This window comes from Tyto alba, unplaced genomic scaffold, assembly GCF_018691265.1.
Source record: "Tyto alba isolate M040663 unplaced genomic scaffold, T.alba_DEE_v4.0 Super-Scaffold_44, whole genome shotgun sequence".
NCBI lineage: Eukaryota > Metazoa > Chordata > Aves > Strigiformes > Tytonidae > Tyto > Tyto alba.
This window is the reverse complement of record NW_024881320.1, coordinates 16,247,766-16,267,131: the sequence shown is the minus strand read 5'-3', so window position 1 is coordinate 16,267,131 and position 19,366 is coordinate 16,247,766. Positions and strand designations below refer to the sequence as shown.

Genomic DNA, 19,366 nt, shown 5'->3' with positions numbered 1-19,366 from the left:
AGGTCAGTGGAGGAACGGAGGAAGAAAGGAGGGGGGAGGTGTGCCGGAGCAGAGACCCTCCTGTATCCTGTGGTGAGACAGCAGGGCGGCCCCCCCTGCCACCCATGGAGATCTACGGTGGAGCAGACATTGATTTACAGCCTGTCGTTCCTGCTCGGCTGATCAAGGTTCTGTGCCCGAAGAAGGCCGGGGTCTCATGGAAAAAGGTAGCCCCACTGCTGTAATTCAGCGCTGGGAGGATTGCAGCATGTGGGGGAGTCCCACGCCGGAGCAGCTCGGGAAGGGCTGCAGCCGTGGGAGATAATCCAGTCGGAGGAAGTTAGTGACCCATGACGGAGCAGTGTGGGGAACGCTGCGGCCCATGGGAGGAATTCAAGTCAGAGAAAGTTTGTGGAGGACTGTCTGCTGTGAGAGGGGGGACCACGATGGAGCAGGGGGTAACAAGTTTTGGACACTCCCCTCACCGAACATGAAGGAAGTGGCAGAGCTGACTGCACCCCCCATTCCCTGCCCCTGCGCCACTGGGGGAGGAGGTAGAGATATCGGGAGCAGAGCTGAGCCCGGGAAGAAGGGAGGGGTGGGGGGAAGGTGTTCTCAAGATGTGGCAATGCTTCTCACTGTCCTACTCTGTTATGTGTTGTTAGTGTCTGTAATAAATGTATGTTCTTTTTTTCCTTCCCCTAACGAGTCTGCCTTTTGCTCGTGATCACAAAGGGGGATTTTTCCCCATCCCAGTCCTATCTCGAACCCCAAGCCTGGCTCTCTGTCCCTTCTCATTGCCGGAGGGGAAGGGAGAGAGAGGTGCTGCATTGTGGTTGGCTGTCAATCAGGCCTAAACCACGACAGGCTCCGTGTCCAACACACGTCCTGGTGGCCCAGGGATAGCCACGGAGTATGGGCAGGATGTGGTCACCAGGTCTTACTGGAAGGGCAGAGTGCTTCCCACACCAAATACCTGCTTGTCTTGGATGATGTGTTCTTCTGGAGGCTTGGCATCCACACAGCTGTGGATGAGAGCTGCCAGGGAGCAGCAGCGCAGAAATGGAGAGGCCACGACTCTGTTGGGCTCCTCTGGACCAGGCCACTGGGTGGGCCTGTGAGACACACAGTTCAACCCAGCCCTCATTCACTCTGCAGTCGACACACAGGGAGTGCACAGGGGTCCCCTGGATCAGCTCCATGAAGGAGAAGGTTTTACCCTAGGTCCACGTTTGAAGTTTTGCTGCCCTTCTCCTCCCTCCCCTTGGCTCCCTCTGTACGTGCTGATGAGAATCTCCTACTCTCACATGGTCAATGCAGTCATGAATCCTATCCAGTCCATCATTTAGAAGGAAAAAGCCCCATCCTGTCCAGAAATCCAGGGGACCAACCTTGAGCCACTAATCAGGCCAGACACTTGGGTTGTGGAGATTTTTCCCAGCAGAGCCTACGAGTACTCAGATCCTCCACTCAGGACCCTCCTTTGATTCAAGAATCTGGCCAGTAAGTCACTGAAGAAACCTATTAGGGCTTTGTGTTTCCCCTTTTTCAAAGTCCATTTAGCATCTTTGACTGTTCCCCGTTGCTTCACAGTCAGTGCAGAGCAAGTTCAAGACAGCTCCAAGCCACATGCAAGCTTTCATCCAGCTAAGATCCCCCAAGGCTTGAAACCGAGCAGCTTCCTGCAAGAGATGCCCTAATAAATCTATGGCCTTTCCTGCATGGCCCTATGACACTCCGAAGGATTCTTGGCGCATCCCAATCCCAGCAGCACTGCCAGGACCAGGTGGGAACCTTTTACTGCGTGGTGAGAGGGGATTGATGTGTCAGGCTGAGGCAAATGCTGAGATGATTTGCAGGAACAACTTGTCCAAGCCGACCCTATTGCTCAGGCAGAAGAGGCCTGAAATCTGAAAGAAATCACGGAGCAGAAGCTATGAGGCTCATAATTCACCTTCCTGGGAGAGGTAGCATCCGTGGGGAACCACTGGCTGTGCAGGGGGCGGATGCACTGAAAGAAGGGAAGCTTTTCTCACTCTGCCTTGCCCATATAGGCTCTGCAAGGCTCTGGCGCAGTTTTTCATGGCAATAGGAGCAAAACAGCACATAAGAACAACACAGATATTCTGTGCCTTTTCCTGAACTGACGCAATATGGTAATGAGCTGAGACAGTTGACAGAGATGGAGTGTCGTGCCCGCTATAGGGGGGTGGATGGTTCAAGCCAGGCAAAGCTCACACCAGGCCTGGGACTCAGTCAGCATGTCTCTGGCGTGACATCTCTCACTGCAAAGGAGTCTAAGGGTGGCCAGCCGTGCCTCAGTCTTCTGGTTACTGGGCTCTCCCTGCAGTGTGCTGTTTGCTCATGCAGCCATCGGAGGCATTCTGCTACCCAGGGCACATTGCTCAGTGGGGTATCCTGCTGCAAGAAAGAAATCAGACCTGATATGTAACCTGGGACTCTTTACATATATGTATGTGTGTATACATGTATACACATCCACATGTGTACATATACATATATATATTTGGTGTGCAGGTAGGATGATCCAATATTGCATTCTTAGTAGTCTGGCTTGATGGAAGAGTCACTCTGTCAGCATACAACTTACCTACCCACTGGTGTGCATCAGTTCAAACCTTGAAAATGGAGCAGTAACTATGCTGGGTGTCTGGTTAAATCATGTCAGCACAGTTCATCCTCACGTGTGCAAACCTGGCCGAGAAGCCTTACTGATGGAGAGCCTCCCTGTGCCTCCACGTTTGGCCAATCTGCAGGGTATGTGTTTCAGCTGCTGAAAATGTCCAGGAGAGAGCCATGATCTGTGTGCCCTTCATATAAGACAACGGGTAGACGGTATAATACATAAACTGTGCCAATAGTCCCAGTGTTGGCGGGTCTGGGGAGCCCTTTCGAATTTGTATTTGAGAGTCTGACCCTCTGTCTGCCTACGCCTGCCCTCGGATCAGGTGAAAACTACTTCAAGACAAGGTCTTCTTGAGTGTCCAGAAGGATGATTTGTCCAGGGGTCCAGAGGGATCCTTATCTAGTGGAGAAGGTAATATTCCCTGACCTGTTGATTGCCCATGCTGCATTATGCACCGTGTGCTCGTGCTTGCTCCTGTCTCCTGCAAGCACAGGCAGTTCCAGAACTTGGCCTAGGCACAACAGCAAACAAACTGGTCTTTTAGTGCCCTTTTTCTGCCTCCTTGTTCCTCCAAGAGATGTCTTCAGGTGCTCACATCCACATCAGACACCGGAAAGGTGCAGCCACAAGGCAGTGGGGAAGAAATGTAAAAAAGCCTCTACCAGATCAGCACAACAGTAAAAGCTACACTTGATTTAATATTGGGATTCAGGAATCAACTCCATTAGGTCCCATTCCATAAGAGGTGGGTGTGAGCATGGCAAAGGGCAATGGCTTCCCATCTTATGCGCCCTCTCTATCTGTCCACATCCACGTCTCTCTTCTACCTTCTCCTCAGCACCCTTAGGCCCAGGAATGTGCCCCAAGTACATGTTAGAGCCAATCTGCTCACATACATAGGTTAAAGAGAGCAAGCGAATGGTTGACACTTTGCAAACAAGACTCACGATCCATGGGAAGAGAATTGATCTAAGTGTGATTAAGAATTAGGTAAAGACGAACGTGTAATTATCCAGTCAAAGCAAGGCATCTCTTGATCTCGGTGAATGCTGGCTCCTTTCCAAGCTGCAAACAAGCTGCACAGAATTACTCATGCTGTAACTGCAAGCACCTCAATTCCCCTAGGAGATCTCCTACTTGGGAGACTCCTTCTCCTTCATGCAGTCCTTGCTAGGCAACTCTTAGACGTGCTGGGAAATGGAAAGCGCAGATGTCCAACATGCAGGCACAGAGGGAAAGCCAGTCTCCTGTACCTTGTAACATGAGCTCGGAAAGCAAGCTGGCACCAGGACACCCATCATACTGCAGAGCACCATTTTGCATACCAAGGTCACAGCCACCATGTTCCTTCATCGTGACCTGTGTGTAACAAACTGTTGAGTCTCAAACCAGCCCAAAGCGGTGCAGGAATCTGTGAGAAAAGTCAGCGGCAGCTCTCTACAGATGTGCTTTCTCCATTTCAAGATTAACCTTTCAGAAATGTCAGCCAAACAGCCACACACAGCCGGCTGCCTCCCTGGTAGAACCTGTAATTTTTGGCCTGGTGACTATAGCTTCAGTTAACTCCTTCGCTGTTCGCGTTCACCTTCCAGCCCTCTCCCAGACAATTCCAGCTCCAGCGTCCTTTTATCTGCAGCGATCTTGATGCTCTGCATGTCGGTGACCTCTTTTTCCTGGTGGACCACTTGGGAAGGTAAAGTCAGAGGGCACTATTAAAACATGAGTGCTTGAAGGTGTGTTTAAAAGTGAGGAGCAGCATATTCCTAACCTGTGGCACCTGGACTATCACTGCAGATATAGCGGGGCAGAGTAGGATCATTGTCCCTCTCCAGAAGATGTCCATAAATCAACAACAAGGCATGCTGCCAGCAGATTGCAATGCTCCGTGTCTCTTCCCCAGACTTCACCTTTCCTTTATCCCCGACACCCCCAGACATCCCTTCAGAGCAGACCTGCCACGGGCTGGCCCAAGCACCCAAAGGAGGCAGCTGTGTTGAAAGCCACAATCCCGTCTGAGGGTCCCAGCCTTTGACCTTGTGGGCACAGTGCTGCCTCGGGCTGTGCACAGGACTCGCAGAGAAGAAAGGTGCAACACACACTGGTTAGGGGATGGGCAGGGATACAGGGATGGGCAGGGATACAGGGTGGGCAGGGATACAGGGTGGGCAGGGATACAGGGTGGGCAGGGATACAGCTGGAGATCGCCCTTATGCAGAGCAAGTAGAGGGAACAGGGCATGCAAGGCAAAAGGAGTAGAGAAGGTAAGTCTATGCCTAAGCTGAGATGCAATTAGGTATGCAGGCTGGAGGTGTGGGAAGGAAAGGAACTAAGAATCATCCCTTGCACTCTGGAGGGGCAGAGTGCTCAGAGGGCCACACAGCCCCCTGCCCTCTCCAGGGGAATGGAGGCTATATCGTTGCATTTGGAGCATTTTAGAGGGTGTACGGATGGCTACACTTTTACTGGATCATTTTTAGGTGGAATTTCAAAAGGTGGAAAACTGCAAGTAAAAATGAGCAGGAGAAGGGGGAACTGGATCAGTTGGTGGCTGAGGAGCCTGATGCAGGGGAAGGCACACTGCTTGACCAAGGTGAAAAGGTTTCCAAGGTTTGCAAGGCAAGGCAACTAGGTGATGCATAATTGGACAGGGTTATTTGCACCCCTCTTTGTGATCCGAACCCACAGAGCTTAGCCAAGTAGAAGACAGTACCCCACAGCCCTCATAACTCCTCTTCATGCTTCTTCCCCAGCCTGGCTCCTGGTGCCACAGCATCCCACCTCTGAGCCAAATTCTGTGGGTAGCTGCCCCCAGACTTTCTACATACCTAGTCCTGGCACCAGCACTTGTGTGTGGGAATTACTCTAACCACATCCTGCTCCCAGCTGTTTCTCAGCAAGTCCCCAAAATGTAGGCCTTGAAAGACGAGTGTTATTGCATGAGAACATGGCTGCATTGGGCAGGCTTTGCCCTGTCCTGAGAAAAGCCAGATTCATCTCTATTCTGCTGGTGGCACTGAAGGTCCTGACAGATCTGCATGTGAGGCAGGTCCTGCTCTGAAACCCCCAGAACCCGACTTGGGGCCCATTCCAGAGCTCTGCCAGCTGCAGTCCTCCTGCTCTGGTCCTGGAAGCTCTGCATCTCAGCCCTGCTCCAGCATGCTACTTCTATTGAAGTAGCCCATATATCCTAACGGCAGCCTGTCGCCTGCTCTGCTCTTCCACTTTGGTTGCGGATGACTGATAAAATGTCAGAAAAGATATCTCAAAGACATCTGGAAGCCAGACCTCCCCAGTACCTTTGGACAGCTGAGGCTGTTTGCATAATTAAAGCCCACACTTGGCAAACTACCTCCATCTGGCCTAAATGTCCAGTTAGGCCTGCCTTTGGTTCCATTTTTTTTTTTTCACAGACAATTGTGGTGTCAGCATGAAGTACCCCATAGATCTTTGGGTGAGATGAGATGGGTTATTGTACACAGGAGGAACAGTTTCCTGGCTCATCTTGGAACAATGCCTACACAGATAGCTGCAAACTGGGTAGGCCTTCGAGAGACGTGGTTACAACACAAGCTCTGAGTACAAAATGCTTTAGAGATGGTCAATATTAGGGTGACAAGCCATAAGAGAGGAATGAATATTCAATAGCATACATACACCTCTGTGTACATAGATATATTCACGTATCTGGTAGCAGTTTGAAATCTGTCACTAGCAGGGACAGAGCCACCATGTCTTCATGTTCAAGATGTTCAGCTTTCTCTGGCACCATCCTTCCCTCCTCCTTTCCCCACTGAGCAAATGAGTTCACTTAATAAAAATTCGTCTTTCTGCTTTCCCAGGACAGCTGCAGATGGGAGCCGCCTCTGCAGTAAGCACTTGTCCGCTCCAGGACAGGGAAGGAGGGAAGCCTGCGGGAGGGCTGAGGATGGGAGAAAGCCAGCTGCACCCTGCCTCACCGACCGCCGTGCTTTTTGGGTAAACCGAGGTAAGCCGTCGCCCTCCCTGTGCGCCACAGAGCGATCCCAAAAGAGCCGCGGTGGGATGCGGTGAGAAGGTTTGAGCCCTCCCTTTCGCACCCTACCCCAGGGCCTGCCTTCAGCCGGCTTCCCCCAGCTCCGCACCAAGCAGAAGCAAGACCCGGCCTCCCCTCCGGCGCGGCGGGGAGGGGTGCTGCTGCGGTTTCAGGTGTCCCTCGCCCCCCCCCCCCCCCCCCCCCCCCATCGCGGGGAGCAGCACCCGGGGAGCACCCGCCCGCAGCGCCCGGGGCTCCGCTGCTTCCCGGGGGGGGGGGCCGCCCGGGTGCGGGGGGGGGGCGGAGGGGAGCGGGGTCCGCCCGGAGCTCGCAGCCCTCCCGGGCGTCCCTCTCCGCGGCTTCCTTTAGGTGGCACCTCTCCTCCAGGAACGAGCCTCCCGCAGCCGCCCGGCCCCCTCGCAGCCCTGCCCGGCACCGCGGGGGCTCCGCCGCCGGAGCGGCCCCTGCGCGCTCCCTCTGCCCCCCGTGGCGCGGCCCCTCCCTCCCGCCATCCCGTGCCCGTCTCCCCCGTCCTCCCTCTCACTCCTCCAGCCAGTAAATCCGATCTAGGCTGATTCCTCCTCACGTCAAACCACATGATCCCATAAAACATTCATCGCCTCTCCAGCCCTGCGCCCCGCTCGCTCGCTCCCGGGATACGGTGCAAGGAGGCTCCGCGCTCCCCGCCGCCGCGGGAGCCGCCGCAGCCTCGGCCCCGAGCGGGCGGCGGGCGGGAGGGAGGAAGGAAGGAAGGAAGGAAGGAAGGAAGGAAGGACGGAGGGAGGAGGCAGGCAGGCGGACAGGGAGGGGGAGCCTCGCCTGGATGCTGACTCCAGCTCGGGGGCTGCTCATTCCCCCGATGAGCGAGGGCGCCGGCACAGGGAGAGCCCCCTCCCCGTGCGCCGCCGCCGCTCCGCGCTCGGGCTGAAGTTTCGGACGAGGATCTGCCCCGCTTTCGCAAGGATTGTACCGCGGCCGCTCGACTTTGCGCCTCCAGACGTGCCTTCCCCGACCCCTAAGATGAAGAGGGCGATAGCTGAAGGTAGGTGCGTCCCCGTCGCCGTCGCCGTCCCCTCCCCCGCCGGGGCTCCCCCGCTCCCCGGGGGGCGGCAGGGCAGGGCGAGGCGGCCACCTCCCCAACTTCGCACCGTATCGGGAACTTCCCTCTCTGCAACTTTTTATTTTATTTTATTATTTTTTTTTTTAATTTATTATTCCCGCGGAGTCAGCGGGAGCGGCCAGGTCCCGCCGCGGGGGAGCGGAGCCGGCCCCCGGGGGCCGAGCCGGGCCGGGCCGGGCAAGGCAGGAACCGGGCGCAGGAGAAGAGGCGGGGAGGGAACGGGAACGCGGCGTTTTCAGGAGCCGGGGAGAGGCGAGGCTGGAGGGGGAGCGAGCACCGGGCTGCGCCCCGGCACGGCTCCAGCCGCGGAGCCAAGGCAGCGGGATGGAAGGAGCGCAGCGGGCTGAGCCCCCCCAGCCCCAGCCCCGCGGCACGGGGGGGATGGGGGCGGGGGGGGCGGTCGATCGCCCCTCTGCCTCAGGCTCGGCCTTGGGGTGCCCGAGCTTCCCCCCGAAGTTGGAGCAGGCAAAGTGCCGCCGGGGGAAGCGGCATCCCTCTCTCTCCAGCCCGCATCCCGCGGGGGCCCGGAGCCGCTGCCCCCGGCGGAGGGGGCCGGGACCGCAGCGCCCGCGGGCGGGGAGAGGGGATGGGGGCAGCCCGGCTTTACCCCCGCTCCCAGCCCGGCCGGCGGGGAACCACCGGCTCCTCTCCCCGAGCCCGGCGGAGGAGCCGCGGGCCCGCGGGTGCCGCCGCGCGGGGAAGTTCGCGGAGGCTCCCGGAGCTTCGGGGGCCCGGCGATTGCCGGGGTGCGGCGGGGGGGGGGGGGGGTGCCCCGCAGCGCCCCTCCCTCAGGGTCTCCCCTGCTTCGTTTCAGCCCCGTGTCCTTTAGCCAGAGGCTGGGAAGACCTGAGAGTGCGGGGGGGGGACCCCCCCCCACGGGGGCTCGCCCCGGCGGGGGAGAGGCGCACAGCATGTGGCGAGGCCGGCCCGGCACAGCCGGATCCTCTGGCTGAAAATAGCCTTTTATCATCAGCTTTGGCAGCCCTGGCGATGGTCTTTGCTGGCCGGCTCCCGGCGCGGAGGGCTGGGGCTGGGCTGGGCTGGCAGCGGCTGCTCCGGGAGCTGCCTCCCCGGGTCGCTCCGGGTGGGAACCCGAAATAAAGACCTGCGTTTGGAGGAACACATGCTCTCACGCTGCAGGTTCAGACCGCTTGGAGAGGCGTGTGTCACCCAGGTGTGTTTGCTGGAAACCCAGCCCACCGGTTGCAATTTTTAACTGGAGTCAGCAACCCCACTGTAGGAGTCCACTGCTGTCCAGGCTGCTGGTCAAGGGAGTGTTTGGCATGCAGAGCCTCTTGCTGCACGGAGTCTCTTCCCATATATGCCCTCTCCAGCTTGCTTCCTGTTCCCATCGGTGACACAAATAGAATATTTTTCTTTTTTTTTTTTTTTAAATTTATTTTGGAGGGCACTCTGGCTGATTTATCTGTGACGATCAAAGGACATAACCAAGCTCTGATCCAAATGGCACACCGCCTCCTTTAGAGAGTTTGTATCATTTTTAAATCTGAAATGGCCAATTTATTCCTGTTTGGGAAACACATCGGGAGCAGGTTGCAGTGACGGCTTCTCCTGCGGGCCCTTAGGGGATACTGATACTTCAGCATCCATTTGCTATGTGCTGCACCGTAGCCCAGTGCATGGGTTACCCTCTGATTCAAACCCCGGGGTCGTGTGGTTGTGCACAGACTGCTGGTGCCAGGCTGGTCGTGTACTGGGATGCTGTAGGGCGGCTGTCAGCTGTTGTGCAGGTGCTGGGTGTTGGTACAGGCGCCCAGGACAGCCGCTCCCCCGCCGCTCGCCATCCCGCTGCAGCACGGCGCTTTCTTTACGCTCTGACATTCCCGGCTGCTACCGGTGTAATGTGAAACAGCACAGAAGATAATGAAATATAAAAACTGTGTTACAATGGCTTTATTTATAGAACAAGGCTTTGCGGGGTTTGGGTTTGATTTTTTTTTTGATTTTTTTTTTTTTCCCTGCACTTTATGAACTGCTCCTGTGAGAGGCTGGGTAGCCTGGATTGCTGGTAGGAGTGACTGTACAGTCCTTATGAACCTTGGGAGATTATGTTTAGATGAGTGACCATCCTACTGTATCTGGACTACATTTCCCACTGTGGGCTGCCAGGATACTTCAAGTGCCTTGTAAGCCAGAAATAGCCACCAGGGACAGTTTGACAGGCAGAGCTTTCGTCTGGTGTTCTCAGCACTTACTGCCTTATTAACACAATTTATTTGTATGGGAAGAGGTCTTTCTATGCTTATTCTTTTATAAAATCTACTTTAAAAAAAAAAAAAAAAACAACCAAACAAACACAACCCCCTGTAATTTGAGGACCTATGCCAACCTCAGAGACTACTTACTCACTGATGTGAGAGCAGCTTTCTTTTTCTTGAGAGAAAACACCATTCATCAGTGTATTATTTTAGTTTTCCTTTCCATATAAGGTTCATTTTGTATCAAGGGCCGCAGCATTTTCTGGGCTTGGTCCCCCCTTCCCCACCAGGCAGCACACACCTCAGACCTATATTCCGTGGGACCATTTGGAGAGGTTTTCCAAAGAGGAATATCAGGGCAAAAAAGGTGGAGGTGCCATTGCACTTCTCCGTGCCTGGGCGTTGTATCGGTGCAGATGTCGTTGTGTCCCTGCTGGTTCTGTGATGTTTTCCCCACTAAGAGCGCTAGAGAAAGCTGCTCCAGAAAATAAGTTAATTAGAAGCGGCAAGAAAGCTGCCGCTGCTCTCTCTGCTGCTGTGGCTTGTGGGCAGCATGTGCCCGTGCTGCTCACCACCAGCACAGGGAGCATGGCAGTCCTGTCTTAACAAGCCAGGTCCTTCATTAATTACCTCCATCCCATGTTCAGATGCTCTGAGTAAAATCCTCCTGGGAGCCTGTGCTGTTTGTCAGTGCCCAGGAGCTGGTGGTGGGAAGGAGCAAGGGGAGGAAGGGGGCAATTTGCCACACAGCTGAGATGCCTCCCTCTGCTTTCGTCTGCTACCTGCCCGGCTCAGGGGGCTCGGAAGGATCCGTACGCTCGGCCTCGTGGCTCACCGTGGAGTTGGGAGCTGGCAGGGAACGTGGGGGTCCACAACTCACATCCCCACAAACGTCTTGATAACTCTGCGACAATCCGCGTGCTAGTAAGGAAGGCCTTGTGCCTCTGTAATCTTCTGACACCAACGGTGACTTTGGCCATTAAGCTTTCCAAAGGAATAAGCAAAACCTGCAAAATCTATGTGAATTTTCCACCTTCTTCGTCTCGGAAGCAAGTGAGGGAGATTGTGAGATGGGGGCAGGGAAGGGGAAGGATGCTCCCAGGCACACTGCTACGCACCCTGCATGCACAATGTGGGCTGTGGGGAGCTGCTGCCTCGCCTGGAACGCACAGTGTCTCCCTTCCCTTCCCATCCTCCTGAGTCTTGAGGGAGAGGGAAAAATCAGTTAAGCCAGAGCCTCGGCACAAAGCAGGACCAGGAAGATTGCAAAGAGCTGAGCTCTAATCGCTGCTCTGAGCCTGCTCACAGCTGCTGTGCCCGTTGCTGAGGCAGCTCAGCCCCGGCGTGCTGCAGGGTGCATCCCGGCGTGGAGAGGCTGGAGCTGCGGTCCCAGCGCGGGATTCACCCTGCGCATCCAGCCGGAGGCGGAACCGAAGGGACAAGAAAGGAGTTGGTCTCATTAGGTGTGCATTCTCTTCCCCTTGGATTCCCAATGCTTTCTGCTGCTGTCACCTTCATTAAGACATATCTCTGAGTGCCAAGCTCCTCTTTTGATGTTCCTGGAGAGGTTTTGTTTTATGCAGGAGGCACGCACACACTGGACTAGGAGTATCCTGTACCACTGCGAAGAGGTGTCGTAAGAGGCAGGATCACAGTATGGTGCCTGCAAGGGTTGGGAATTTCTCTAGGGCTTCTCCCTCCTGTTCAGGCAGAAAGCTTTGTGCTGTGTCCTAGACCCAGATGGACCTGTCTGGGATTTGTGAGTAACAGGGCTTCAGGATTTCTCCATCACAGATGCACACAGAGGTGTGGAAAGGAGGAACGAGGCTTGTGATCTACAGAGCCCAGCCTCTCCTCCCCTTTCACACATGTGGTTGCAACTCCTGGAGGTTTCCAGAGACCGAGGGAAAAGGAGACAATTGTACTAAAAAGTCTTAATCAGCTAAAAGAAGCAAAGGGCGGATCCTTCCATGTTTGCACAGAGATGCCAAAGCAATTCATACAGACTTTGCTAAGGCATGCAAACTCACCCCAGCCTGCACTGGTGTCTTAGAATGGCTGTCAGGACACAGAGCAGCGTGAGCTTTGGGTGGCTGATTATCCACTACGGTGGTGTTCAGTGATGATATGTGGACTCAGGGCAGAGTGGCGTCAAAGTGACGCCGATATCTCCTATGGTGTGTGTGCAGCATGCGTGGAAAGGCCCTGCCTGTAGCTAAGGCAGAACACATCTGCACGTGGTGTTGCACAGACTCTGTCCGTATTTGCTTTCAGAGAGCTCCTGGAAGCCAGGGCTTCTGGAGTCTGGTCTTGGCCCTGCTTCTGACTTCTTTGTATCCTTGACAAGGCCGGTGAGCCTTTCTGTGATTGAGTTTCAGCTTTTCCAGCTCAGATGCTGGGAGAATGATGCTGAGTTATCTCCCCAGGGACCCAGAATATGCTTAAAGGTCAGTCCGGAGCTAAAACGTGGAGGTCTATACCATTGCCGATCATTTCTTTAGCAGTGACACAGCGTCAGGTGACAACAACCAGGGTGTTGCTGCGTCAACAGCAGGTTTGTCTCTCTGGTCTGGCCTGCCTTCCTCACAACATTTGCACTGGAGCTTGGAGTTGATCAATAGCACCAGCAGTATTTATTGTCCCTCTCAAGTCTCTGCTCCTAGAATCAGGGGATTAGAAAAGGGCTTGAGTTTTATTTTGTAGCCTTCCTGGTTGTCAAGAAAAGAGGAAGCGTTATGCAAGCGTGTTGAAAACACTGAGGAAGTTGGAAGCAAGAAAGTACTGCAACACTGATTTTTTGCACAGTTTCTTGGTAGCTCCTTAGTATGAGGCATCGGCCTGATGACTGGCAAGTAGCAGGCTGCAACCCTTCTCCCCCCAACAGCCAAGATCCTCTCTGCACAGGTCAGGCAAGGCAGGAGCTACAGAATATTTGTATTCATTGAATAGTTTGAAAGAGATATCTGCAGGTATCTAATCAACCTCTTGCTCAAAGCAGAGCTAATTTCAAAGCTAGATCGGGTTGTTCAGGGGCTTGTCCTGTCAAGGATGGATGCCATCTCCAAGGATGGAGATCTCATCTCCTCCTCCACAGCTCAGACTCCTTGGCCTGTCTGACCAAGGCTGCTCAGGCCCTTTGCCACCTGGCCCAGGTCAGGACCACGAGTGGCCCACGTCCCGTCGGTGTGCCCGGGGTCCCTCTGGTCAGTCGCTGGGCACGGCGCTGGTGGAGCACGAGTGATGGTGCACGTGGGTCCGTGCTTGATGGGAGTAAGTGGTTGTCCCTGTGAGTTCAGGAGCGGGCCCTGAGGGAGATATTAAGGAGGACCTGAGAGTAGGGGTCACAGTCAGGGTCCCTGGCAGGGACAGTCAGGAAGACAGCAGACACTTCCAGATATTTCTGTCTTGTGCCTATGTGTTTGCTTTTCTGACTGCATTTGGGGATGAAGCCCTTGGATGTATCTTCTGTATACTGCTTACAGCTCTCCCAGCACGGTGTCCCACATCAGTGTTCGTTACAGAAGAGCTTTCCAGAAACTCTCGAGTCCTCAAACGTGCCCTGTGCTGGAAGCCTTTCCTGGACACCACGCAGTGGCAGAGACCCCCCTGGGGACATGGTTTAGCATGGCCAAATCCCCAAATCCTGGAGGTGCGGGTGGGAAGGGCTCTCTGGAGGGTGCAGATTCCCACCCTGAGCAGGGCCATTGCTAACGTCAGATCAGGTCTGCTGCAGCTTTCTCTAGCCAAGCTTTGGAAATCTTCAATGATGGAGGCTTACTGGCCTCTCCCAGTGCTGGAGCTGATTAAAAATCTTTTCCTAATGTCTGAACTGAACCTCCCAAACTGCAGTTCTTGGCCATGGTTCCTTGCTGTGCCATCTGGCCTCACGAAGGTGTGTTTGGCTCCATCATCCTTATAACTACCTTCGAGTAGCGACAGGCTGCAATTAGATTGCCCCATCACCTCCTGTTTGCCAGGCCCAGCCATCCCAGCTCCCTCTATCTGACCTTGTAGAATTTACGGTGTAGGCTTCTGACCATCTAGCTCACCCACCACTGGACTTTTTTGGTTTCCCCACGATACTTTTGGACTCAGGGGACCACAACTGGACACAGTGTTGGAGGTGCAGCCTGCCCAGTCCTGAGCAGAGAGGGGCAATATCTTTCCCCGCTCTGGTGCCCACATTCCTCTTAGCACAGCCCAGGATGTAGTTGCCATATTCATAGTGAGAGCAACCGTTTGCTCATATTCACCTTGGTGTCCACTGTGGCTCCCAGGCCGTTTACAGCAGACTGCTCCTCACGGTTTGCAGGCTGGTATTGCCACACAGGGTTATTCTGCCCCAGGTGTGGGACTTTATGCACTTCTTGTACCAAGTGAGTATTTCTTAATACTGTTCCTCTTTCACTCATTCAAAAAGCTTGGACGTTTAGGTAAACAGATGCCTACCTGCACATGCATTTGTTTCTTTACTGTACTGACGTGTTATTTATCAGTGGGTCAAAAACCATCTGAAGTAGTAGGCTTCTCCAAATCACTCTGCTGTTCCCTGTGCTGCTGCCCAAGGTCCAGGGCAGACAGCTAAGGAGAAGCCAGTCCTTGACATGAGTTGCCTTCTTCCTGCCGCCATCAACACCCTTAGGTGATCAAAGTCTTTTTGCCAAATGATACTTGTTTTGCTGTTTACTTCCTGGAGTTGACTCAGAAAAACTTTCTTGTCCTGCATTTCTGTACTTTATCCAAGGAGGTCTCCATGGAGGTCTGGAGAGTCTTTATTGTCAGCTATGCTTTGATCCCCATCCACAGCTGCAATTCCACATGGAGATGAAAAAAAAAAAGGCCCAGAGAAAGCAAATGCAAATACACCAGTAGAGTGGGGTTCACTGTCTGGATGGGAGTTTCCAGCCCGTCACAGCTTTGCTGGTCTCCTGGGAGTTTGCCACATTCCCTCAGATGGCTTTTTGAATCTTGTTGCCTTTTTAACAGTTGTGCTTTCTTTTATCTCTCTGTGTTGCACCTTCCGCTGGAAACAAAGGAATGTTTGCATTCAAATTTGATGCTTTCCTTTCTTCCCTGAGTGCACGGGATAATTATAGTGCCTTGCATGGCCTTGTACTAATTGATCAGTTATTAGTGATAATTATAATTTACATGATGGCTTAGGAAGAAGGGGCACTTCCAGGGTAGAAGCCATGCTCTAAGATAACAGTTCAGAATTGCTTGCTGATGTGTCAGATCATCTCCTGTGTGCTGTTCTTTGGGGAAATGGGTTAACTTTTTTTTTTTTTTTTTTTTTTTTTGCTAAGAACAAATCTTTTGCAAGAACCATCTGGCTGCTAAATTCTTCTCCTGAAGCTGTGCAGTTTGCTGGGAGTTCATTTGCGTCTTTAGATACTAAAGAGAAAGTAAAAGTGACTGATTAGTCTAAGACTGGGACCATTCACATCAAAGTGACTGATTTTGTGAGCTGGATTTGGGAAAGTGTTTAAAACTGGTGTGTTTTCATTAAATTTTGAAGATTGTGGGCAGAACTGTGCTCTCGGCACTCCAGCACAGCTCTCGACTCCGCACCCTGCGTCGTCATGTCAGAGTGAATTGTGTGGCTGTTAAAATTTGTGTGTGCTTGTTTGATGACTTTAAATATTGATTTTAATTGTGCGTCTTTCTTAAGACTGTGAGTGATGATCGGAGCCACGTACAATACCCCATGTGCATAACAGAGCAACGTGCGCAGGGAAGAAGAGATGGGAGCTCAGTCTGACTCAAGCAGGAGGGAGGAGGGACAGGAAAGGAAAAAAAAATCTTTGCAGGCCCCAAATTCAGCTGTCCCTGCTTTGAGGCACCACGGGGGGTTTTTTCAGAGACATGGCATCAGCTGCCGGGCAAGTTGGATTTCAGAAGCCTTTCGCAAGTGCTGGTGTCAGGCAGGGAAGGCTGCACACCCTCCTCTGACAAAAGGCACCTTTTGAAATCCTAAAGGGCAAACACCGAGTTGGTTAACATTGTATTTGTCTCTGCAGAGAAAAACGATCGCGTTAGAGCCACGGGGACTTTTCAGACTTGCACATCTCCATGGCATCAGCGTGTTTGGAGGGGCGGTGGGGAGCTGCAGCGCGAGGACCCGGGGGGCAGTGCCCCCTGCCTGGGCGCAGGTCCCTTCCCAGGCCCACGCGTCCAAGCGTGGATCTGGCTGTGATTAATGCTGCCCGTGCCTGTGCAAACGTGGTTAGCGTTGGCTTTACACTAGAGGGCTGTCTGTCCCTTTCCCTTCAGAGAAAAGGCGTGAGCCTGTGCGCTGGGAACGCTCTGGTCGCTCCCAGCATCCACACAATTTGACAGCAGCCCGTTTTGGCAGGTGGGTAATGCGATGGGGGCTTGTATTTACTGCTCACCACCTCTCTCCGTGCTGCAGAAGAACATTCACGTCCTGGTCTGGAGGGCACTTTGAAGCTGTTTGTCTCGGGTGAAGTGAGGCCTCTGGTTTTATTGCCAGGCACTCTGTCCTCCTGCACAGGTCAGCAGGCTTTTTGCAAGAACTAGCAGGCTTCAGGCTGGTGGTAGTCAACCCCTCGAGCTTGTTCAGGCCACTTCTGCCGTCAGGAGTAAGAAATAGCACTAAGTATTAGGGCAGGGGCTTGCCCTGTGTTTTCAGGAGCGTGGCATTTTCTGCTGCTGCCCCCGTGCTTGCAAGGAGCTGCAGTCCTGGACATTTGCACATCCAGCTCTGCAAGCTGTGGAGTGCACCCAGGCGGGAGGTGCTTTGGAAACCTGGGGGGCAGGAGGAGGCTCTTGGGTTTCCTAGGGCTGGAAGAGATTTGGCAGCTTTCCTTCCATAAGCTTGGGTGGGACGGCTGCCTCAGGATTTTCTGCTAACAGCAGGGCTGGGACCTCTGGGGTCCCTGGCCACCACGAAGGCCAATTGCTTCGGGCCCACGCAGGCACTCGTATCACAGGTTTGTTCAATTCTGTGCCCGCTCACCTTCGTCTAGACTGGCTTTACCTGGGGTGAAGATGGAACTAGCGGAGGTTCGCCTCAGCTTAACAAACTTGGTTTGAATTCCGACCTTTCCTTGAAGCGGTACGGCTGCCCGGCGAGATGCAACTGCAAACACAAGCCCCTCAGTGACTTCCAAGTGCATTGTGCCAGCTGCGTTCGGGGCATTTGCTTCCGTTCCTGGATGCCTGTGCAGTCAACGTTTGGCTTGGTTTGGGCAGAAGCGGCGTTAATTGAGAGCAGCCAAGTCCCTTGGTCTTTGCTAACAAGGCTCGGCTTCAGCAAGCAGGGCTGGAGGGTGGGGGGGATGCGGTGAGGTGGCCGGGAGCCAGTGGAGGGGAGGCACTGGGGTGGGGGAGAGCAGTGCTGCCACGCTCTGGGGCTGTGTCCTGCACACACTGAAGTCCAGACGTCGGTTCTTTGTCAGTAGCTGATTTATCAAGTCCAGAGACTTCTCTCCCTCCCTCCCTCTTTTCTCAATTTGCAGCTAATATATCCTGAAGGGAGGTGGGAATTAATAATCGTAATTACAGCAGCTCACAGTCCTGAGCGGTGGCATTAACCCCACGCATAGTGATGGATGGTGGGAGCCTGCTCTACCACGAGGAAGCTGGATGTGGAGTTGGCCTGTTGGACCTGCTCTCCATCCACCACCCCCGTGCGCTGGGACAGCAGCTGTGCCAGATGTGAGGCGGGAGGGGGGATCGGCAGCAGGAGCAGGCTGAGATTTGCTATGACCTGAACTCTGGGAGGGGGTGGGGGGAATGTCCCTGGGCTGAGCACCAGAGAAAAGCCCGTTTGCTGCTCAGGTGTCACCTGCTGCAGGGACGCATTGCTTTGCTGTCTCCGCTCCCAGACTGGTCACTGGCTGCAGGAGCTGGGAGCTGCAAGCAGGCGGGAGGGCATTGCCTGGCTCCTGATGTCATGCGTCTGCCTTGCTTTTTTGCTCTGGCCCTGCTCTCCTGTCTAGCACCCCTCTGCAGACCATGCCCTGGGGTCTCCGTGGAGCAGGTAGGGGTCTGCAGAGCAGCCCAGCTCTTTCCAGAGCCCAACAGCAGTGCATGACCAGTATGGGGTTTCAGCGTGAGGAGGCAGCGTGCTGGTGCTGCATTTCCCTGCCCGTTGTGCGGGTGTTCCCTGCCCATGTGCCCAGCCAGACTGGCGGGCAGGGCAGTTTGGGAGGTCCCCGGGGAGCTGCCGGGGCTGGGTTGGTGGGTGGGCTGCATCCCTCCACCCCAGCCCCTGCTCCCCTCCCGACATAGGCACTACTCACTCCTCTGTGGAGGCCAACAGCTGCCAAATCCCTCGCTTGGCTGGTTCGATTTCAATCCACAAAATGAATTTTAGACCCTCTGGGTGAAACAGCAAAGGGATCCTGGCCAGCCAAGCCTGGCTGTGCATTAGGGGGGTGTCAGCTCTTGCAGGCTTTCACGCGTCATCTTTAAGCCTCAGTTTCTGACATAGTGCGATGAAGTGAGACTTCAGCTGGGGCTTGGAGGCAGAGCCTGGCCGAGGGTCTGTGGCTTGAACCCAAAGGTTGGAAGAGGTGACATCTTTGGCTTTGAAGTTAGCTACAGGACAGATGAGCCATCTCTCCTGGTCTTTCTAGCAAGAGCGGGTTCTATAATGTGAGAAACAAGCCCATGTATATATATAAAAAAAAGGTTTTATTGGGGACAAAGTCAGTGGAGCAAAGAATACAGCACTGGGCGCAATGGCGCACGCCCTGGAGCCAAAGGGGCTCCCTTTTATTGTATAAATGGTTACATATTCATCTGCTCTAATACATATGCATCACTACTCTAAGGGTAGGGAGGGAATAGTACAATTAGTTCCGAGAAATCATTAACATATCCCCCCCCCCCCCCCCAAATCCCTCCCGTCGTGCTTGTGCAGTGCTCCCTGGGGGTCGTGGGCAGGGGTCTGCAGATGAAGGCTCGTAGTCTTCTTCACTGTGTTCCCTAGCTGACCCTTACTTCTGCACCAACTCAGTCCTGTGGTCACGTACACCTTGTCCTTCAAGTTTGGGCTAATTTGTAGCCCCTTTGTCTTTCTGGCTCAGTGGTTTCAGTTCCTCTCTTACCTCAAGGACAAGGGATACCAGGGATGGCCCATCCTGTTCTTTCTCTTTCCATTGCAAAGGAGTTACCGCCCTGTGATATGGACCATCTGGTGAGCATCCCAAGAAAGGGGGGGGCTGTTGGGTTGGTGTTTCCTCTGATTAATTCCCCCCCTTTTCTTTTCCCAGTAGTAAATTCTTTTACTTTTCTTAAAATTTGGATCATTGTACTAATAATAGCTTCAGCCTAACTCAATAAAAGTAATTGTTTAATTACTTTTAGCGAAAGCAAAATTCTCCTATTACTTATCACACATAACAACACAGTTTTTGCTG

The 19,366-nt window shown here is 53.9% G+C and overlaps 1 protein-coding gene across 3 annotated transcripts in view; it reads left to right on the top strand.

Moving 5' to 3' along the window:
* Positions 1–7,170: 7,170 nt before the first annotated feature.
* The window catches only part of RTN4R (reticulon 4 receptor), a 104,275-nt gene continuing 92,079 nt past the window's right edge, over positions 7,171–19,366 (top strand). For all 3 annotated transcript variants that reach the window (XR_006166753.1, XR_006166752.1, XM_042805575.1), the window contains exon 1: positions 7,171–7,680. Coding sequence is in view for 1 of the 3 variants with exons in the window: in XM_042805575.1 (XP_042661509.1) it covers positions 7,659–7,680 (22 nt within the window). In the remaining 2 variants the exon portion in view is untranslated. The remainder of the gene's footprint in view (positions 7,681–19,366) is intronic.